This window comes from Phoenix dactylifera, chromosome 6 (assembly GCF_009389715.1).
Source record: "Phoenix dactylifera cultivar Barhee BC4 chromosome 6, palm_55x_up_171113_PBpolish2nd_filt_p, whole genome shotgun sequence".
NCBI classification, from domain to species: domain Eukaryota; kingdom Viridiplantae; phylum Streptophyta; class Magnoliopsida; order Arecales; family Arecaceae; genus Phoenix; species Phoenix dactylifera.
Genome location: NC_052397.1, coordinates 17,993,953 through 18,017,855, shown reverse-complemented (window position 1 = coordinate 18,017,855; position 23,903 = coordinate 17,993,953). Strand labels below are relative to the sequence as shown.

Sequence of the window (23,903 nt, the reverse complement as noted above, 5' to 3'; positions counted from 1 at the left end):
GAATTGGTTGCGTGTGGTAAACTTAGCTACCAGCATTTACCAATTCAAGTTTCATTGTTTCACACGTGGTTTGAATAGGTTGTAAACCTGATTTGGGAGGTTTTTGGGAGCGCTCAGCGGAGATGGTCTTGTCTCTATCGGTGCCTATTCGGAGGGAGCCTGACATATTAGTGTGGGCGTCAATGGAGCGGTCGTAGGTGCGTGCGAGGGATCTACAGGTTCTGTTCAGAGAGGAGCCAGTACGACAGATCGAGGAAGGATTGATTTGGAGGATGCAGATTCATCCGCAGGTGGCACTCTTCTTCTGAAAGGTGGCTTGGGGTTGCCTTCCTACCATGAGTGTACTTATTAGGCGGGGCTTGCGGATCCCTCTGTGTTGTGAGGTGTGCACGGACTCTGAGGAGACTATTGAGCATGCCCTTCTGCAGTGTCCCAGGGCCAGGGAAATATGGAGGATGTCACTAGTCCCTCTTCCCCAATCGGTGGTATTGGTACAGGATCTGTTGCAGCTGCTGAGAGACTCATTTCAGAGCCCTAGATCTATTGAGGCAGGGGTACTTAGAGCATATCTGGCCTACCACATTTGGTTGGACAAGAATGCAGGCGTGTTTGAGGGGAGGAGGTCGTCTCCGAGGTGGGTGGTGGTTAGAGCGGTGCTTCAGGCCGAGGAGGTGACTTCATGCACTGCTATATGTTCTCTTAGGATGGCCAGGGATATCTGGGGTACTTGCTTCGTTGTTACAGCACCCAGATTTGCTCTCGTTTCTTGGGTGCCCCCACCTCCCGGTTTTCTCAAGGTGAACTTGGACGGCAGCATGTCGGCAGATGGGAGGTCTGGAGATATTGTATTTGTTATCAGAGACCACCGTGGCAGTCTGATAGCAGCAGGGGGTCGGTGCACGTCAGGCCTTACCGTAGCTGGGGTAGAGCTTCGAGCAGCCTGGGAGGGAATATCGTATGCGAGGCGGGTGCTCAGTGCCGAGCAGGTGTACATTGAGGGAGACTCATATATCGTGATCGAGTGGATACGAGGTGCGGATAGGTATGGAGATGGTCACCCACTTATTCGTGAGACACGGAGGCGGGTAGTGGATGGGATGTGCACCGGGTAGCTCATATTTTTCGGAAGGTGAACAAGACAGCAGACTGGGTCGCCTCCTATGTTGCACGTCATTCTGAGGAGTTCTTGTGGACGCCCACACTAGAGCTCCCGCTTCTTTTGTACTTTTTTATTTTTTTCTGAATTAACAGGATGTGCTCACGTTAGAGCTATATAAATTATCATTTTTTATAAAAAAAATAAAAAAACCTGTGGACCACAATAGCTAGGATCTTAAAGTCATAATGTACTGGAACGCTTGATTTGAATGTGAATGTAAACGGGTGGAACACAATATGATCTTAACGTCGTTGTGTACTGCACTTCTCGTGCCTGCAATTAATTCTGTTCAGCATGCGATTAGTTGCCATGCATTCACTAGTTTGTCCGTCCATGCATAAGCAAGCTTTTATATATATATATATATATATATATATATATATATATATATATATATATATATATATATATATATATATATATATATATATATATATATAAAAGAAGATACTTTGTTTTTTTATAAATCTAAATTTTTTTTGGAGCCCTAATAAAAAAAATATTCTTCTTTTCTAATATTATATTATACTATAAATATAATATTATATTACATTATATTATAATACATTAATATGTTATGTTAAATAATTTATTATTATGTTATATTATGAGAAATTAATGTACGCTAATAATTATAATATTTTGTATCTTTATTATTGTATTATACTATAAATATAATATTATATTATATTATATCATAATATATGTTATGTTAAATAATTTAATATTATATTAAATTATTATGCCATAGTATACAATGTTATATTACTATATTATAATAATGTTATATTACATTACAGTAATATTATATTATATCATGTATTTATGTATTAATATATGTTATATTTTATTATGCTCTGTTGTATAATACTATACAATGTCATTTATGATAATTTTGTCATACAAAAATACTTTTTTAGTTTGTTTACTAAACGTGTCAAAGTACTTTAGAAATGTAGTTACCAAACAGCAAATAATTTTTTATAAAATTTCTACTTCCAACCACTCTACTTTCCAAAGCTCTACTGCCAACAACTCCCTCAAACAGAGACTGTCACACAACTAATTCGGAAAATTGTATTCAAAAGGAAAAAGTTTACTTATGCTTTTGCATGTAACATTGCAGATACATCTTAGACAATTATTTTAATTTGGACTTTGGGTATTTGGGTGACCAACTCTAGCAAATCTGTTCAGCCAGATTTGGTGATTACTGACAGGAATTGGTAAATTTTAAGATCTTAATTGCTTCTACGTATGCAACTCTTGTTAAGTTATTCGTTGGTCAACAACAGCCTTATCGATCTGTGCTCACGCTTTCTAAGCTCTAGGTTGCCTAATGCTTGTCCAATCGATCTCGTGCATTAATTTATTTAGTAATTTGAGAACGATATGCCTTGACATCCATGCGACTGGAACTTCAACATATATTGGCGAACCCCTCTGCCTTGGAATTGCTCCTCTTTTTTTTTTCAGCAGTCTTCTCTTGGGATTAAGCAGCACGCGGGGTTGCAGAAATGATAATATGATGTAATAATTTAGCTCCCAGAAATACACATGACGCTTTATGTGCACATGAATCAATGCTTTATTTAGTGTAGAATGATAATATTTCTATCAAGGATCAAGTTCTCAGGAAAGAAAAAAAAAAGAAGAAAGGATCAAATTGAATCATGCCTCTTCATATGTCAATGATTGTGGGGCTTGCAAGCCTTTCCTCGAAGAAAAGGTTATTTTTGTCGTTTCAATAAATGTAAAGATCGTTTATCTTATTTAACACGGAACATCGAGGCTCAGCTTTGCTTTTGTTTCTCTTATTCCTAAAAGGGATGATTTGCTCTCAGTGAGGAACCTTGGACCTATCAATCTTCTGAACCGTCTTTGAAATTTTTTTCTCCAATAAAATAATTAACTGACATAGAAAGTTTTGGAGTACCTGGTCTTTGCTCCAACAAGATAAGCCCTGCAACCTCATGCACTGGTCCTCCTCTGTCTTTTCATCTCTATATATATCCCATATATATTTTTTTCTTGATTAATAATATTTGGGGGAAGTGTTTTTTATTAGTTTCAATTATAGAAATACTAAATAGGAGACAAAATTTTACTTATTGTTTTGTCATTATTATACTAATTGATAAGGTTACAAGCTGAAAAATATAGCACATTCCTTCTGGAAATTTCAATTAGATAAATTGTAATTTACAATTATTTATTTCTTAGAGAGGCTTTTTCACTTTGTAGAAGATAGAAATGGAAAAGAGCATGTTTTAAATGCAAAATTTACTCTCTTTTTTTCGAAGTCGTCATCAGTTTGCCATGACAAAGCGCAATCACAAAAACTTCGAAATACTTGTGAACTTTTGAAATTGTAGGGAATATCTTTTGTTTATTCATCAATTTAGTTGTCTGTTTACCGGCGCCACCCACTTGAGTTTATATGTTTAAGTCAAATTGATATTTTTATAAAGCAAATAAAAGAAGTAAGAGGAGACCTTTCTTGTTTTTGAAGTTGATAACTTGTGTACAAAAATGAAATAGTCATGAAAAAGTGAAGGCAAGCCAGTAGAGCTAGGGCATGCTTGATATTGATATAGATGAGTGTAATCATGTGAAAGCCAACACTAATGGTCTCGTTGGATAAATGAACACTAACTTTTAGTTGATAAATTTTATTTATTTATTTCTTAAGCAAGAATAAACTAATTGAAATATATTTTATTTGGTAGGTACAGAAGAGGCTGTTGCAATTGAAATGTATTTTTACAAATAAAAGATATGTACAAAAAGTGTCATGGATGAACATATGGTAATATTTCAATAATGTGGATGTGAACATGGGCTTGACCTAGTGTTCACACATTTGCTTAGAAAGCAAAATCTTTGGTTCTAATTTTGGATATTGTAGGCAGGACTCCATCTCTTTCTATGGATATTGTGACGTGGATAAATGACTGGGGAAAGTTTACAGCGTAATAGTATAATTAAAACTGCAAATGGGTTGAGCCGGCCTGTGACCTAACTTGGTCCTGAGTTGATTACACTGATCCAATCTACGTATGATGACCCGTGATTTGGGTCTCAATCTAAATTTCTAGTTGTGTCTAGGTCTTGTATTTTTCAAACTAACCCAACCTGGCTGAACCCGACTGCCTGTATAGGTCTAATTTGGGTCAACAAAAAAAAAGGGTCCAAACATAATATAAACCCGATCCAGCCCAATCCAAAACTTTGAATCATAAAAGCCTCTTTCCCTTTAAAGCGATTATGCTATTGGCTTAATAGCAAAGATGCTCTTGACTTCACAGCAAATAAGGTTGAAGTCAAAGAAGGGCAAATATGCCCTTGACTTAATAGCAAATGAGGTTCGATATCTAGTCTCTTCTCCTTGGCTCTATTCTATCCTGAAACTTAGCCACCATTAATCACTGATAGAGGGGCAAGGAGTTCATTTAGTGTGAGCAATAGGAGTAAAAATATCTAGAAAATATGAAATTAATACTGTTAGAAGAATACAAGTACAATATTAAATTATTATTTAGTTAACTTAAACCAAGAGATGTTCATATAATAAAATTAAAAATTTAAAGAATTAAAATATAAATTTAAAAAAGATAGCAACTAACACAATATTAAAAATGTCATGAACTAAAATTTATTTATAACAAAAAATATATTTTCTAATATATTTATATTTAATTTAAAAATATTTATTAAAGCATGTAAATATATTTCGACAGCCTTCATATGAGTGGAATATAAATAATCATGAATAATAAAAAATATTATTATTTGAATTATTTATTTAAAAGTATTATTAAAAAAATGGCAATAAGATTCATCCAATAAAATATAATAATCTACTTCCGAGTAAATTTTTCATCAATTAAACATGATAAAATTTATTTTCTCCTACAATCATTGTCTCAAATAAATAATATTCAAAAATCGTTAGAGTAACCTGTAACATAACATACTCCAACCAAACGGACCATACCAATTAAATCCAAGAAGCATGAGGCCAGCATAATGCAGTATTAAAAGCAAACTGGCCTTTGAATTTCATAATAGTCCAAGAAGTGGACGCTCTTAAAATTTTTATAATGAATAGTTGGATAATGGCAATCTTCTATTCTGACTATTCTACTGGCAGTCTTTTCTTGAAAAAACAATCAAGATACAACAAAGCTGGTGTGTGCATAAGGGTTCACAATTTTGAAGATGAATTACTCTGGAATCTTGGTAGCTCTTCTCTCCAATTCTGGGACTTCTTATAAGTACTTTTTATCATAGAGAACACCAGTTGACACCAAGCCCGCAGATTATAATCAGGCTACTGCGGATTTTGGGGTTAATTATGGAGGATAATCATGTTACAGAGGGGCGCCAGAAAGCCACCTTTGAAGCATAGCCAAGCACTCTTTTGGCCGGTATTCTGGAGCTGTGTGTCCCGCACCCTACAAGGACAAGAATAAAACTGTGGATAAAACATCATCATTCCAATGAAGTACCTTATGATCTCCTACTATGGGCAGGAAAATTACTGTTTACCTTCACAGTTGCAAAAGTCAGGTTATTTGAGTAAGTCCTCGTGAACCTGACAAGCGAACATCAAGATTTATAATCACACGCTTTAAAGAACTATAATATGAAGCTCCCTAATGAAATTGGTTAGCGCAACAAGAGATCACCCTGCGACTTGCCCATCTACCGACCATGGCCGCCAGTCATCCACGATGGAGAAGTTGAGAGATCTAATCCATCCTTGCGTGCCCACAAAAGGTACACCCATGTCGTGATCACCACTGCATAAGAAAAGCAGCATCAAATAATAACATTTTGGCATGGAACAATAGAAAATTTAGTATAGCAGGTAAAATTAAAATATCTTATTATGCGAAACGTGTTGCGACTTCACCTGTATACCAACGCTCGGTAACCTCTGCTGGTCAGATTCAGATGAAACTTTATAGAACTTGGGATATCGTATGTATAAAGTAGGTCATGGTTGCATCTCTGCCAATGTTGCACTGTCCCCTGTTTGGCATCGTCAAAAATATGCGTCTTCACTCCATTTTACATCACTTATATCTAACTAGAATAAATTTTGGTCTGCTTGATTGAATTATACAACCATGAGCAAGCTATTTAACAAACAAAATGATGACATTCTATGGTAATTCACAAACAGCATTTGACTAAGACTATTGAAGGCAATCATTCTGCTAGTGTGCAAGCAAATATTAAAATGTGCTTCTAACTATGTCGCATGTATTTCTTGTATTCTCATAGAGAAAACTGATTTACTGGTGCTGCATCGTAACCTAAATGAGGGGTTTCCATACTGGTATACTGTTTAATCTTACTCAGTTCCTGGACAAAGAATTCACACACATCCTTCGGTAATTCAAAAACAGAACATATTTATCTGATTGGTGAAGATAAATATACTCTGCTGGTAATGCAAAACTATCCAAGCAAAATAACCCTAAAATTCTATTATTTCCTTAACAACTCATCAATTCTTCAAAACTGCATATTAATCTCTAAAAGTTATGCCTGTCAAGACATTTATAAGTCCTTGCCTAGTTTAACCATTTTGTGGTCAAGGGTTACCTGAATTGTAATATGACTTACATGCTTTTGACTACCATGGGGGATAAGGGAGAACTATAAAATTAAGTTCTTCCTTAGTCAGATTTCCGCATTTTAGGCCAAGAGTTCCCCTCATCCCATTATTTCCTCCGTCACCCCCCCCCCCCCCCCCCCCCCCCTTCTTCTTCCACATAATATAAAGAAAAAACGAAAAAAGAAAACTCTCTCATACTTCATTCCTCTGGACAGCTTCTACGTTAAATCACAACGATTGACATGCACATTTTAAAAGAATCGAGGGATTAATATGCCAGTCACAAAGATTTTAGGGACTTGTTGCGAAAAGGATGTACATAATTTAGGGCTAACATGGTCGAGATACTTGGGAAAGCTAATAACTTGAACATTAATTAGTGCATATTCCACAAATGTCTGCTCTATCTGTGGTAACTAGACTTCAAGGACTCTATGTAGTGAACCATATCTTTTCAGGGACTGTTAAGAAATTATCTAAAATGGACGGATTAATACACAGATCAAGTACATTTGACAGGCTTCTATGCAACAATATCCTTTTTAAAATGAAAGGATTAGTACACAGATCAAGTACACTTCACAGATTACCATGCAAAAATATCCCACGAGTAACTTTAGCAAACTCTGTCTTATTACTACCCTTAGAACATTAAATTTGTGTAGCAGAAATACATAACATGCACAGTGAGATTTCATGTTTAATTTCACTACATACAGCTCAGAAGTGAAGATAATCAGGTATAATACCTTACGAATATTGAGAGCCTCTCTAACAGTATCATTGTCTGCCCAGAAGTAGGAAAGCAAGTATCCAAAACTCTGTAACAAAATACAAGGCTAGAAACAGTGAGATTTCTTGTCCAAGAAAAGCATCAACAATTTCAAATTTTATGCAAGCCAACAATCTTTACATGATTTAGCATGTATAAAAGAAAATAGGGGCAAATCTAAGTGCATATGTGGAGGTTCGTTTGCACATATCAGAATGCACAAGCAAGCACACATAAATGCATAAACATCTGCAGTTATGTTACCCAAGAACCAACATAGATGCATGTACAAGCACTCAATATATGAAGATAAATTAGTGTAAGATATTACTTGACCGGCCATAAGCAAATCAGATGAACCAAAATTTTCACATAGCAAAATTCTAAACTGAAGTTTTAAACAAGGATCAAGTTTCAACCTGAAAGCAGGGATAAGAAGTAGCTTCGAAAATCTAAATCCATTTTAAGATGCTAATGCATTTGAGCACATTTGCTAGAAGAGTTTAGAAAATACATTCTACGACACTTGATAGCATCTGAAAGTGTTAGTTTCAAAATTTGGAGGGTTGGGAATTTACTCTACACTCCAAAGGAAGGTCAGAATTTAATAAAGGAAACTTTTTAATATCCTCTTTAAGCAATCTCCTGCTATATGCAGCAACCATGTTGGGCTTTGGGCTCGCGGAAAAGCATAGTGGCTCCAAAATTTGCTCTGAGTTTATTCCCTTAGTACACTGCATGTATCCAAAAACCCTTTTCCAGTTAAAGAGGTCAAAACAGATGTTTTACCTTTTAAGAGCGAATAGCACACCCACCTCATTTACAGACTGCAGATAGTTTGCACATTGCTCATTTCTAGGACTAGCATATTCTCCTCCACAACTTTTCTTGGTTGACTGTAAGAAAGAAATAGTACAGAATTAAATATTATATGATTTCTCCCAAAACTAAGTAATACAAATGCAGTTCTTCATAATGAGAAGTCATAGTGTAAACAACTTAACAGCATTAGTCTTGGATATCATATAATATCTGTGACAAAAGTTTCCCCAAATTACTATTGTTGTTGTGGCGAAGCTGGGACATGTACCCAACTTCAAAGTAACAAGATCTATGATAAAATTTATATACAATAATTATGGTGCCCTTTAGTCGGTTGCTTTCTGATTCCTGAATGCTACTTTGTCTATGTAAGGCAAGTATGATGTTTAGAATTCTGTAGATCAAACTTACAATAATGATAGAATTTTACTATAAATTATCAATAAAGTGCACATTAGCTAGAATTGATATAAAAGAAAGAGCTTAATGAAAATCAATGATATAAACTAACAGACACATCTGCAGACATGTTCCAATAGAGACCATCATCAGATATCTCGCAAAAGAGGTTTATCTATTTTTTGAACAATCTCTATGATGTGATAATTGCCTTCCAACAACTTATTTATATCATATGGTTTCTTTTCATCTCCAATCTAATGCTAATCATTAAAACAAATCAAGGAATGCTTTGTTTGGTGCATCTGGCATACCTCAGTAACGGATTACTTAGCATGGATTCTGATTGCTCAAGATGTTGCTGATGTTAAGTGTTCACAAGGAAAGCATAAAGGGTTTTGACATAATCTAGGAAAATGTTTTGATAAATTCTTTCACCTCATAAAGTTCGTCAGATATAAGTCCCATCCCATGAGCATATGGAACAACTGCCCCATTATCAAACTTCTCATCCGTTACCGGGTTGCCAACCAGATAACCCTGGAACCATATCCGGAAAAGAAGATTACAAAAACATAAAGATAAGTAGTACATAAGCAAGATTACAGGCACAGGAAATAGATGGGAATATTGTTTTCCTTCTTATCGTTGAGAAGATATCAAAATCAGCAAGCAAAATGGCGTGTACGGAAGAAACAATAACAAAAACAGCCACAGCAGAAAAGAAAGGCCTACGGTGTGAAATATTGATCCCTTACAAAAACATGAAACAAATTGTGGTTGTTGTTAGTGGTCATGCCCCTATGGACTATTCACATTGGATCCAGCTCACCAAATTTTTTTACATATATTACTAATGGAAATTCCAGAATAATGTGATGATAACCTTTTATTGATACATTTAAAAGTTCATAAAAAGACCACTTCTTTGTTTCATCAAAACTATGATTATGTTGTAGGATTGGTAGTCGTTATACCATATCTGTGTTGGATTAGTCCATGTTGTGCAAGAAAGAAATAATGAGCTACTTGCTGTGCAATATATAATTAATTAGGAAAAGTGGAAAACACCATATGTCAACAAAAAGGTGGCTCTTTAGTGGTCAAAATTAACTTCACCTTTATGGTAATGGGTGAAAGGTTTCTTCTGTATACCACCATGGAAACAACATGCAGTTTAAGGTCAAAATGTGTTTAGATGTAACGGTGAAAATGCTTTGCATTGTTCTGTACAAATCAGTGGAATCATGATCAAATAATTGTGAAGTCTTGCCCTGTCCCCTGATGTTTGTTACTGAGTCTACCTTCTAAGAAAAGGGGTATGGATCTTTCTCCCAACAACCATTCAGATTATTTCTAAAATAAGCTTTGCTATTATCTCAATGTCATTTTAGTCCTGAATGGCTCAAGTTCACTACATATGTAAAGCAAGAGAGAGTTAGAGAGTAATTAATAAAGTACACGCTAATGGATGCTATTTTGTGAATAATTTGTTCATTTAATTTCCAGAGAACATCCAAACAGCGACATATGCTGCTTGGTCTAAGTGATGCTGCCAATATACCAGGAAAGATACAGAGGAAGAAGTCAATTATATTTTGTTTATGAAGACACACACATTTAGGTATATTTTTTGGTAAGGTTCACCAACCTTGAGATTGTAGGGCAGTTCATCTCCATCTTGATCACCTGCAACATAACAAACCTTAAAGGCATAAAGGCAGATGAATGTATGAATACATCAAATTTATCAGTGAAACAGTACTTCAGGAAGAATTCTGAAGACTTCAAAAAAATTATCATGTCCATGATTGAATATGATCTGCTTAGTAATTCTTAAAATTGTTGAACATCATAAATTATCCAGATTATGCACTAATTAGTTTCCACTATTCAATATACGGGACATTGTTCTTCCAAGCCCCTTTGCATTTATGTTCAAAAAACCTCGAAGAAACTATAACATTGACAAATGATTTGATGCAATGTTGAATTTACACTGCTATTTTTGTAAGGCTGGCTTAAAGGAGTGGAAGATTTTTCCCCTCCAATAATCATGGTATCTTTGGAATACCAATCTTATAACAGAGACTATTGAATTGTTATCACATCCAGTTTCAGAAAATTATCGATCATACAATAAACGACTGTTTTCAAGAATTACCTTTTTGCTATTTTTTGAGCAACAACTGGCACAATAATACCAGAATACGAATCTCCACCGATGTAGAGTGGATTGGAGAGGAACTTTGGGTGATCAATAAACCACTGCATCACAACTTGGGTGCTCGTAAATCAATCGCACCGATCTCCTCATGAACATCTTAAATAAATGAATTCAATAAACTGAAAGAAATAGCAAAAGCCCCCACCTTTCTAAGGAAAGTGTGGACTTGTCGGGCCCGTTTTTGGTGTCACCTGTCTCGTAGCTTTTCCCCACACTCGAATAGGAGAATCCAACCCCGACCGGCGAATCGAGAAAGATGATGTTGCATACCTGAAGAACCACCAAAGCTTAGAAAGCGAGAGAGCGAGAGCAAGAGCGAGAGAGATCAGACCTTAGTCCAAGTATGTGGGTTGTAGACCAAGGTTGGCAAGCCATCAATGTACCGGCAACGTCAAATTTTAGAGGGCCTGCAAGATTAGAGAGAGATATCGATGGCATCAATCCATTAATATTTACATGCCAAGAGTTGATGACCCATCTCAGCTTAACATAATCAAAAAAAATTTTGGACTTCAGACTGGGCTTAGGTCTAAAAATATTTGGAAAAGTCCGGCCCGAGCTCGGGCCTAAGCCCAACCAAACTACCTGTTTGGGCCAAAAATTGGGCTGGTCCGAACCGCCCAGAAAAATTCTTTGAATGACACCTAAAATAAATTAGTTATAATTCAATATCTAGCTATCAAATTAAGGCTAATGTAAAACAAATTAATTATCCAGCCAATCAAACATACTTTGAAGCCTACTAGCATAGTGAACCCATTGGAGACTTGAAGTATTGAACAGGTTCATTTTGGAATGATCCTAAATGATTGAATCGGATTAGGTACGGGCTTGAATTCGGACTCGAACTGGCCTGGGCCAGGCCAACGATCTACCCGAGCCCGACAACGAAAAATAGATGGGCTCTGTAATTAAATCCGAACTTGGGCTGAAATTTTTCGAGCCTAGCCTGTAGCCCGACCCTAAGTCCGCTTGGTCGATGGGCTTCGGGCCGGCCCGAGCCCATTTCTAACCTACTCTTGAATAAGAGGAATCACATCAAGTGAACATGGGCCTACTTTATCAACTCACATGAATCCTATTCCATAGAATGATAGAATCTTATCCTTTTGAAACTCCTACCATTGGAGGGCTTGAGAAGAGTCAGATATACATAGCTTTACATGCTGAGAGGCTTCTTCTATGCTTCAAATCTTTGATAACTAGGTCACAATGAAGCAATCTTAGCATTGCACCAAGGCACGCTTGCCAGTGTGATTGCTAGATTTGAGAGAAAGGTTGGATATGTATGTACTATTACCCTAGGAATGAAGAGATCATTTTCATGTTTCAAATAAATAATATCCAATTTATAATGGAGCAATCTTGAAGCAAACCCATAATAATCAGGTCACATCATTTTTTTTTATAGTACTTTTTCTTTCTTGATAATAGATCCCTTCATCTCTTTTATTTATGTCTATAGATGAAGAGCAAGGGTGTGGCGACAATCACTCAATGGCTTGTAGCTCACATTTTGCTTCATCGACACAACTTTAACGAGATCAATTCGTATAGGATATATCTGTTATACACCAGAATTTGTGGCTACAATCAAACTCCTCATGCCAACTCGGACTTCTGCCAATGGCTAATATTACTTCCATCTATGACATTGTTTGAATTCCGTACTTCCACTATTACAGTTTTTCTTACTTGACACTATGGTCCCTCAAGTCTCTTCCCCATGCTCTTCAATCCATATCTAAACACTTCTAACCAATGTAATAGACTATCAAAGTGAACTCAAACACTTCCAAGCAGCATGACGAATATTGAAGTGAATTGATTGGCTTGGATCATGATCGCTAGAACTAAACGAAGCTTACCAATCGCTTTATTGAGGAAAGGAGCCTTACCAATCTCAAAAACCAAACCTGAAAACGCCGAGCAGCCCGGGCCTCCTGACTGCCACACCATTAGAGGGTCCTTCCTCCGGCTTCCTCTCAGACTTTATGAAGTAGTAGAAAGCTGCGCATCATTCGCTTCATCCACCGTCACGTATCTAAAACATGCAAAGCAGAAGCACGAGTTGACTAAATTTCAAGATAATTGAGAAGCAGTAGCCCGTGAACCAATTAGAACTTGGCTGTTAAAATATGGAAAGCTCACCCGGTTTCCAAATGGAAGGGCAAGGTTCCATGAAATCCCGGAAGATGGGTGATGGTGTTCACGAGCTGACACGAGAGAAGAACATGTGAACGTTGGTTGGCAGCAGTACAGATAGTAGAGAGAGTACCGCCGCTAAGGAAGAGGAGAGCTTTCTAGCCTCCTTAGCTACTGTCATTCCCGCTCCTTGCAAATTAAAGGTCAAGAGCATTTGCCAGCCCTCTGAGAGGAAAAGAAACAGGCTAATGACGAGCCGAGATGGGGATTCCTTTGGTTGGTATAAAGATATCGGAAATTCTTCCCAAATTTCTCGTGATAGACGAAATTGACAAGTCATAATGGCAAGTCACAGGTGATGGAAAACAAGAGAGGTAGGCCAATTAGCAAGTCATAATGGCGACGAAGACCGGTGCAGGAAAATGTCACAAAGGAGGGAAGTGGGCCTTCGTTCTTCTTTGGTTCATTTTTCTGAATTTTCCTTGCCACTTATTTCTTTCTAATGGCCAAGGCTCGATTAGGAGGATCATTGGCAGCAGAGCTTTTTAAAATAAAGCTATCTAAAACAATTTTTTTATAAAAAATTATTTTTATTTGATATTATATTTTAAAGTATTGTGATACTTTAATGTATATTGGTAAATAAACTAAAAAATATTTTTGATATGACAAAATGATCATAAAAAATATTACATAGTATTAACAATAAAATAAATATAAACATATAAATATAATAGATAATATTACTATAATATAATAATATTATTATTTTGGGAAAACCCAAGTCATGCCAGCTCAGAGCGCTCGACCAAGGAGCGCCGACCAGAGAGGCGCTCGACAAGGAGCGCCGACCAGAAAAACGCCCGACCTCACCACAAGACACTCCGCTAAGCAACCGGCTCGGCTCGGCACCCGTGCCAAGCCTGTGCCTTAGCCAAATATCCAACCTCCGCCTAATCCTCCAGAGGATCTGACGACAAATACACGACTCCACCGTACTCTGTTACCATCCTTGAGCCATTAAGGCACGTGACCTCCGCAGGCCTTCGCACGCCCTATCATTAATGCGTGACCCCTGCGGCCTCCGATGCACCAACCATTAAATGAACACGGCTCAAGATGATCTCCGGATCACTGAACCATCAAAGCGTATGGCTCTCCCTGATCACCGGTTCACTCAGCAATTAATGCACTTGCCATCTACGAACCCCAGGCCCACCACGCGCGCGGTTCAACCACTCCAACGGGTCCGATCAACCATGACAGTTCGCTGACTCCGGTCTGATCCGCCTTATCTCCACAATGCCATTAATGAGCGTGATCGTGCCCAATTATCACGAAAAAGACAATCTACCGTCACCTCCCAGTAACATAATATCTTCTATAAACGAGAACCTGGGGAAGAGGGCAGACACACAAACGGATATAGAAACAAACATTCTCCTCCTTTACTCCCCCACATATTAGCCCCCTCTGACTTAAGCTTTGGAGGGCCGGCGCCGGAAAATCCGGCCACCGGCTTTCTTGCAGGATTCTCCAGGAGAACGCCACCAGCCGACGCACCGCCACCCACTGTTCCGGCAGCGGAGCCCCTCCCCTCTCGGTTCGCGGCCGCCCCCGGTCCAATTTCCAGCAACAATTATAATATAGTAATATAATATTATATACCTATAGCATAATAATTTAATGTAATATTAAATTATTAATATAATAATCAATTATATTATGATATAACATAATATAATATAATATTTAGTATAATATAATAACAAAGGTATAAAATATTATAATTAGTAGCATAAATTAATTTTTCATAATAAATATAATATAATTATTTAACATAACATATTCATGTATTGAGATATATGTAATATAATATTATATTTATAGTATAGTACAATATAAAGGTATAAAATATTATAATTATTAGTATAAATTAATTTTTATCCTTCTATATATTTTCAGAATTAGAAAAAGATATTTTATTAATTGTTATATTTTATTACATGTATGTTAGTAAAAAAAATAGTTTTCAATGGAGCCAAAAGTATTTTTTTGAGAAAAGCTCTAAAATAGAGCTTCTTCTAAAAAATTATTTTTAGTTTTCTCTCTAAAATTTTTACCAAATATTTTTTATTAAATCTAAAATATTTTTGAGACGTAAAAAATTATTTTTTTTGGCCCAGCAAAAGCTGGCCTAAACGGGGCTAATTATCCTAATGGAGGTCACATCGTATTGAAACATCAACAACGACCACCAGCGCCCCCAAATACAGCCCCCCGAGTGACTATTCAACAACCTCATTAATTACAATGAAAATCCAAACCCTTGCTTCGTCGGGTGTACCCATAAAAAAAAAAAAAAAAGAGCAAGCCGCGGGTGGTTTTATGGTCACAGTCGTAGACTCGTAGCACGAGGCAGCGGACCGGCCCTGTTTGTGCTCAACGTTAGGTCATGGATGACAAATAAGGAGACCACATAAAGGAGTCCATTAATGATCCTGTCGAAGGGTGACAAATATAGAAAACGATTAAACGATCCCTTTCGTAATAGTCTGGACAGGCTCATTAAGGGCCCAGAGTAGACCCAGGGCCCGCCGGATTTTGGCCCGGGATGGGCCTGATTAGATGTTCCTTGTCCAGCCGTCGCTTGCCATCACCTATTCTACGGTCGCCGCCGGCGCCATCTATCGGAGAAGCTTCTCCGCCGCCGTCGTTTGCCAGCATCTTTCTCGAATTGCTTCCAGATGCGAATTTATTTTAGTTATATAGATGACTGTTATTTTCACCTTCTTTTAACAATTCTAGATTATCTTGTTTTGTAATATATCCTCTAACGAATATGGTTAGTGGGTGCAATTTATGCTGTAACATATGCAAATCCTTAAAGATTCATGTAATTCTCTACGTGTCATCTACGTCTGTGCGATTTATGATGCAACTGCTGGCTCGATTGATGCTGAAAGATAAACTTTATTTTGTGCTTCCAAGTTGGCAAGACATGATTTTTACTTTTATAATGAATAGTTGGATAATGGCAATCTTCTATTCTGCCCATTCTACTGGCGGTCTTTCCTTGCAAAAACAATCAAGATACAACGAAGCTGGTGTATGCATAAGGGGTTCACAATTTTGAAGATGAATACTCTGGAATCTCTTTAGCTCTTCTTTCCAATTCTGGGACTTCTTACAAGTACTTTTTACCATACAGAACATCAGTTGACCCCAAGCCCGCATATTATAATCAGGCTACTGTTTTGGGCCATTATTCACAACTTAATTATGGAGGATGATCATGCTACAGAGGGACACCAGAAAGCCACCTTTGGAGCATAGCCAAGCACTCCTTCGGCCGGTATTCTGGAGCTGTGTGTCCCGCACCCTACAAGGTACAAGAATAGAACTGTGGATAAAACATGATCATTCCAATGAAGTCCCTTCTGATCTCCTACTATGGGCAGGAAAATTACTGTTTACCTTCACAGTTGCAAAAGTCAGGTTATTTGAGTAAGTCTCGTGAACCTGACAAGTGAACATCAAGATTTATAATCACACGCTTTAAAGAACTATAATATGAAGCTCCCTAATGAAAATGGTTAGCGCAACAAGAGATCACCCTGCAACTTGCCCATTCTGCAGACCATGGCCGCCAGTCATCCCACGATGGAGAAGTTGAGAGATCTAATCCATCCTTGCGTGCCCAAAAAGGGTACAAGCATGTCATGATCACCACTGCACAAGAAAGCAGCATCGAGTAACAACATTTTGGCATGGAAAATAAGAAAATTTAGTTATAGCAGTAAAATTAAAATATCTATTATGCGAAACGCTGTGGCGACTTCACCTGTATACCAACGCTCGTACCTCTACTGGTCAGATTCAGATGAAACTTTAGAGAACTTGGGACATGTGTGTATAAAGTAGGTCAGAGTTGCATCTCTGCCAATGTTGCACCGTCCCCTGTTTGGCATCGTCAAAAATATGCGTCTTCACTTCATTTTACATCACTTATATCTAAACTAGAATAAATTTAGTCTGCTTGATTGAATTATACCACCATTAGCAAAGCTATTTAACAAATAAAATGAAGACATTCTCTGGTAATTCACAAAGAAGCAGCATTTGACTAAGATGTACATAATTTAGGGCTAACATGGTCGAGATATTTGGGAAGCTAATAACTTGAACATCAATTAGCGCATATTCCACAAATGTCTGCTCTATCTGTGGTAACTAGACTTCAAGGATTAATACACAGATCAAGTACATTTGACAGGCTTTTTATGCAACAATATCCTTTTAAAATGAAATGATTAGTGCACAGATCAAGTACACTTCACAGATTACCATGCAAAAATATCCCACGAGTAACTTTGGCAAACTTGTCTTATTACTACCCTTAGAACCTTAAATTTGTGTAGCAGAAATACATGACATGCACGATGAGATTCCATGTTACTTACACTGTTAATTTCACTACATACAGCTCAGAAGTGAAGATAATCAGGTATAATACCTTACGAATATTGAGAGCCTCTCTAACAGTATCATTGTCTGCCCAGAAGTAGGAAAGCAAGTATGCAGAACTCTGTAACAAAATACAAGGCTAGAAACAGTGAGATTTCTTGTCCAAGAAAGCATCAACAATTTCAAATTTTATGCAAGCCAACAATCTTTACATGATTTAGCATGTATAAAAGAAAATAGGGGCAAATCTAAGTGCATATTTGGAGGTCCGTTTGAACAAATTAACACCTGCACAGCTGCTCCTGATTGCACATATCAGAATGCACAAGCAAGCAAACATAAATGCATCAACATCTGCAGTTATGTTACCAAGAACCAACATAGATGCATGTACAAGCACTCATATATGAAGATAAATTAGTGTAAGATATTACTTGACCGGCCATAAGCAAATCAGATGAACCAATATTTTCACATAGCAAAATTCTAAACTGAAGTTTTAAACAAGGATCAAGTTTCAACCTGAAAGCAGGGATAAGAAGTAGCTTCGAAAATCTAAATCCATTTTAAGATGCCAATGCATTTGAGCACATTGATAGAAGAGTTTAGAAAATACATTCTACGACACTTGATAGCATCTGAAAGTGTTAGTTTCAAAATTTGGAGGGGTGGGGATTTACTCTACACTCCAAGGAAGGTCAGAATTTAATAAAGGAAACTCTTTAATATCCTCTTTAAGCAATCTCCTGCCATATGCAGCAACCATGTTGGGCTTTGGGCTCACGAAAAAGCATACTGGCTCCAAAATTGGGCTCCGTTTATTCCCTCAATACACTGCATGTATCCAAAAACCCTTTTCCAGTAAAAGAGGTCAAAACAGATGTTTTACCTTTTAATAGTGAATAGCACACCCACCTCATTTATAGACTGCAGATAATTTGCACACTGCTCGTTTCTAGGACTAGCATATTCTCCTCCACAACTTTTCTTGGTTGACTGTAAGAAAGAAATAGTACAGAATTAAATATTATATACCTTCTCCCAAAATTAAGTAATACAAATGCAGTTATTCATAATAAGAAGTCATAGTGTAAAAAACTCAACAGCATTAGGCTTGGATATTATATAATATCTGTGACAAAATTTTCCCCAAATTACTATTGTTGTGGTGGCGAAGCTGGGACATGCACCCAACTTCAAAGCAGCAATATCTATGATAAAATTCATATGCAATAATTATGGCAAGTATGATGTTTAGAATTCTGTAGATCAAACTTAAAATAATAATAGAATTTTACTATAAATTATGGCACATTAGCTAGAATTGATATAAAGGAAAGGGTTTAATGAAAATCAATGATATAAACTAACAGACACATCCACAGACATGGTCCAATAGAGACCATCATCAGATATCTTGCAAAAGAGGTTTATCTATTTTTGAACAATCTCTATAATGTGATAGTTGCCTTCCAACAACTTATTTATATCATTTGGTTTATTTTCATCTCCAATCTAATGCTAATCATATGGTTTATTTAACAACATATTTGTTTGGTGCATCTGGCATACCTCAGTAACGGATTACTTAACATGGATTCTGATTGCTCGAGATGTTGCTGATGTTAAGTGTTCACAAGGAAAGCATAAAGGGTTTGACATAATCTAGGAAAATGTTTCGATAAATTCTTTCACCTCATAAAGTTCATCAGATATAAGTCCCATCCCATGAGCATATGGAACAAATGCCCCATTATCAAACTTCTCATCTGTTGACGGGTTGCCAACCATATAACCCTGGAACCATATCCAGAAAAGAAGATTACAAGAACATAAAGATAAGCAGTACATAAGCAAGATTACAGGCACAGAAAATAGATGTGAATATTGTTTTCCTTCTTATGGTCGAGAAGATCTCAAAATCAGCAAGCAAAATGGTGTGTATGGAAGAAATTAACAATAACAATAACAGCCACAGCAGAAAAGAAAGGCCTATGGTGTGTAATAGTGATCCCTATACAACAGCATGAAACAAATTGTGGTTGTTGTTAGTGGTCATGCCCCTATGGACCATTCGCATTGGATCCAGCTCACCAAATTTTTTTACATATATTTCTAATGGAAATTTCGGAATAATCTGATGATAACCTTTTATTGTTGCATTCTAAAGTTCATAAAAAGACCACTTCTTTGTTTCATCAAAACTATGATTATGTTGCAGGATTGGTAGTCGTTATATCTTATCTGTGTTGGATTAGTCCATGTTGTGCAAGAAAGATATAATGACCTAATTTTCTGTGCAATATCTAATTAATTAAGAAAAGTGGAAAACACATATGTCAACAAAAAGGTGGTTCTTTAGTGGTCAAAATTAACTTCACCTTTATGGTAATGGGTGAAAGGTTTCTTCTGTATACCACCATGGAAACAACATGCAGTTTAAGGTCAAATGCGATTAGATGTAACTACCATAAACATTCTCTATCAGTAGTGACGATGAAAATGCTTTGCATTGTTCTGTACAAAGGAGTGGAATCATGATCAAGTAATTGTGAAGTCTTACCCTATCCCCAGATGTTTGTTACTGAAGAAAAGGGGTATGGATCTTTCTCCCAACAACCATTCAGATTATTTCTAAAATAAGCTTTGCTATTATCTCAATGTCATTTTAGTCCTGGAGAGTTAAGAGAGTAATTAATAAAGTACACGCTAATGGATGCTATTTTGTGAATAATTTGTTCATTTAATTTCAAGAGAACATCCAAACAGCTATATATGCTGCTTTGTCCTAAACCTGTCACATTCACTTATTGCTTTCACAGATTGCAGTTCTTATACTTTCTGCTAAAGGAAAAGAAAATCTAAGTGAAGTTGCCAATATATCAGGAAAGATATAGAGGAAGAAGTCAATTATATTTTGTTTTTGAATATACACACATTTAGGTATATTTTTCAGTTAGGTTCACCAACCTTGAGATTGTAAGGCAGCTCATCTCCATCTTGATCACCTGCAGCATAACAAACCTTAAAGGCGTAAAGGCAGATGAATGTATGAATGCATCAAATTTATCAGTGAAACAGTACTTCAGAAAGAATTCTGAAGACTTCAAAAAATTATCATATCCATGATTGAATATGACCTGCTTAGTAATTCTTAAATTGTCGACCATCATAAATTATCCAGATTATGCACTAATTAGTTTCCACTATTCATACCCGGACATTGTTCTTCAAGCCCCTTTGCATTTATGTTCAAAAAACCTTGAAGAAACTACAAACATTGACAAATGATTTGATGCAATGTTGAATTTATACTGCTATTTTTTGTTTGTAAGGAAGGCTTAAAGGAGTGGAAGCTTTTTCCCCTCCCAATAATCATGGTATCTTCTGAATACCAATCTTATAACAGAGACTGTTGAATTGTTATCACATCTGGTTTCAGAAAATTATCGATCATACAATAAACGACTATTTTTAATAAATTACCTTTTGCAATTTCTTGAGCAACAACTGGCACAACAATACCAGAATACGAATCTCCGCCGACGTAGAGTGGATTGGAGAGGAACTCTGGGTGATCAATAAACCACTGCATCACAACTCGGGTGCTCGTAAATCAATCGCACTGATGTCCTTCGGAACATCTTAAACATATGAATTCAGTAAATTGAAAGAAATAGCAAAAGCCCCAACCTTTCTAAGGAAAGTGTGGACTTGTCGGGCCGCTTTGGTGTCTCCTGTCTCGTAACTTTTCCCCATACTCGAATAGGAGAATCCAGTTCCGACCGGCGAATCGAGAAAGATGATGCTGCACACCTGAAGAACCACCAAAGCTCAGAAAACGAGAGAGCGAGAGCGAGAGTGAGAGAGATCATACCTTAGTCCAAGTATATGGGTGGTAGACCAAGGTTGGCAGACCATCAGTGTACCCGGCAACGTCAAATTTTAGAGGGCCTGCAAGATTAGAGAGAGATATCGATGGCATTAATCCATTAATATTTACATGCCAAGAGTTGATGACCCATCTCAGCTTAACATAATCAAATTTTTTTGGGGGCTTCAGATTGGGCTTAGGTCTAAAAATACTTGAAAAAGTCCGGCCCGAGCTCGGGCCTGAACCCTGCCCAAACTACCTGTTTGGGCCAAGAATTGGGCTGGTCCAAACCCCTCAGAAAAATTCTTTGAATGACACCCAAAATAAATTAGTTATAATTCAATATCTAGCTGTCAAATTAAGGCTAATGTAAAACAAATTAATTATCCAGCCAATCAAACATACTTTGAAGTCTACTAGCACAATGAACCCATTGGAGACTTGAATTATTGAATAGGCTCATTTTGGAATAATCCTAAATGATTGAATCGGATTAGGTTCGGGCCTGAATTCGGACTCGAACTGGGCCTGGGCCAGGCCAATAATCTACCCGAGCCCGACACGAAAAATAGATGGGCTCTGTAATTAAATCCGAACTTAGGCTAAAATTTTTTAGGCCTAGCTCGTAGCCCGACCCTAAGTCTACTTGGTCGATGGGCTTCGGGCCGGCCCGAGCCCATTTCTAACCCTACTCTTGAATAAGAGGAACCACATCAAGTAAACATGGGCCTACTTTATCAACTCACATGAATCCTATTCCATAGAATGATAGAATCTTATCCTTTTGAAACTCCTAGCATTGACGGGCTTGAGAAGAGTCAGATATACATAGCTTTACATGCCGAGAGGCTTATTCTATGCTTCAAATCTATGATAACTAGGTCACAATGAAGCAATCTTAGCATTGCACCAAGGCACGCTTTCCAGTGTGATTGCTAGATTTGAGAGAAAGGTTGGATATGTACGTACTATTACCCTAGGAATGAAGAGATCATTTTCATGTTTCAAATAAATAATATCCAATTTATAATAGAGCAATCTTGAAGCAAACCCATAATAATCAGGTCACATCATTTTTTTATAGTAGTTTTTTTTATTGATAATAGATCCCTTCATCTCTTTTATTTATGTCTATAGATGAAGAGCAAGGGTGTGGCGACAATCACTCCATGGCTTGTAGCTCACATTTTGCTTCATCGACACACTTTAACGAGATCAATTCATATAGGATATATCTGTTATACACCAGAATTTATGGCTACAATCTAACTCCTCATGCCAACTCGGACTTCTGCCAATGGCTAATATTACTTCCATCTATGACATTGTTTGAATTCCCTACTTCCACTATTACAGCTTTTCTTACTTGACCCTATGGTCCTCAAGTCTCTCCCCCCTGCTCTTCAATCCATATATAAACACTTCTAACCAATGTAATAGACTATCAAAGTGAACTCAACACTTCCAAGCAGCATGACGACTATCGAAGTGAATTGATTGGCTTGGATCATGATCGCTAAAACTAAAAGAAGCTTACCAATCACTTTGTTGAGGAAAGGAGCCTTACCAATCTCAAAAACCAAACCTGAAAACGCCGAGCAGCCCGGGCCTCCTGACAGCCACACCATTAGAGGATCCTCCTCCGGCTTCCTCTCAGACTTTATGAAGTAGTAGAAAAGCTGCGCATCATTCGCTTCATCCACCGTCACGTATCTAAAACACGCAAAGTAGAAGCACGAGTTGACTAAATTTTTAGATAATTGAGAAGCAGCAGCCGTGCACCAATTAGAACATGGGTGTTAAAATATGGAAAGCTCACCCGGTTTCCAAATAGAAGGGCAGGGTTCCATGAAATCCCGGAAGATGGGTGATGGTGTTCAGAGCTGACACAAGAGAAGAACATGAGAACGTTGGTAGCAGCAGTACAGAGAGTAGAGAGAGTACCGCTAAGGAAGAGGAGAGCTTTCTAGCTTCCTTAGCTACTGTCATTCTTCTTTCCTTGCAGATTAAAGGTCAATAGCATTAGCCAGCCCTTTTGAGAGGAAAAGAAACAGGCTAATGACGAGCCGAGCCAAGATGCATGGGGATTCCTTTAATGGTATAAGACATTGGAAATCTTCCAAATTTCATGTGATAGACGAAATTGGACAGGTAACGGAAGATCAGAAGAACGAAGAGGTGATAGATAACAAGAGAGGTGGAGGCCAATTTGGACAAGTCATACCGGCAACGAAGACCGGTGCAGGAAAAAGAGGTGATAATGTCACGAAGGGGGGGAGTTGGCCTTGGTTCTTGTCTTATGGTTCATTTTTCATACCATTTCTCTTGTTGTTTGTCCTTGCCACTTACATCTTTCTAATGATTAATTATCTTAACGAAGGTCAACATCGTGGTGTAACATCACAACAG

The 23,903-nt window shown here is 37.2% G+C and overlaps 2 protein-coding genes across 5 annotated transcripts; one reads left to right on the top strand and one right to left on the bottom strand.

Annotated features, from left to right (window-relative positions):
- Positions 1 to 335: 335 nt before the first annotated feature.
- On the top strand, positions 336 to 1,112 carry LOC113462748. Its single transcript, XM_026804812.2, has one exon. It carries the CDS (start codon positions 336 to 338, stop codon positions 1,110 to 1,112), a length of 777 nt encoding a protein of 258 aa, XP_026660613.2.
- Positions 1,113 to 5,196: 4,084 nt separating this feature from the next.
- On the bottom strand, positions 5,197 to 23,800 carry LOC103707550 (serine carboxypeptidase-like 2). Of its 4 annotated transcripts, XM_039127682.1 has the most exons (15): positions 23,439 to 23,746; positions 23,314 to 23,377; positions 23,062 to 23,207; positions 21,498 to 21,574; positions 21,314 to 21,436; positions 21,107 to 21,209; positions 20,591 to 20,628; positions 9,220 to 9,321; positions 8,376 to 8,456; positions 8,139 to 8,294; positions 7,538 to 7,609; positions 6,078 to 6,196; positions 5,851 to 5,964; positions 5,711 to 5,756; positions 5,197 to 5,616 (listed from the first exon to the last, which is right to left on the bottom strand). In XM_039127682.1, the coding sequence occupies exons 3-15, from the start codon at positions 23,120 to 23,122 to the stop codon at positions 5,533 to 5,535; spliced, it is 1,176 nt and encodes a 391-aa protein (XP_038983610.1). In that variant the 5' UTR covers positions 23,123 to 23,207; positions 23,314 to 23,377; positions 23,439 to 23,746; the 3' UTR covers positions 5,197 to 5,532. The 4 variants fall into 4 exon arrangements, with proteins under 4 accessions (XP_038983610.1, XP_038983608.1, XP_038983609.1 ...); XM_039127680.1 differs by lacking the exons at positions 20,591 to 20,628; positions 21,107 to 21,209 and adding exons at positions 10,433 to 10,472; positions 10,949 to 11,049 and having other exon boundaries at positions 23,314 to 23,800; XM_039127681.1 differs by having other exon boundaries at positions 23,080 to 23,207; positions 23,314 to 23,799.
- Positions 23,801 to 23,903: the final 103 nt, after the last annotated feature.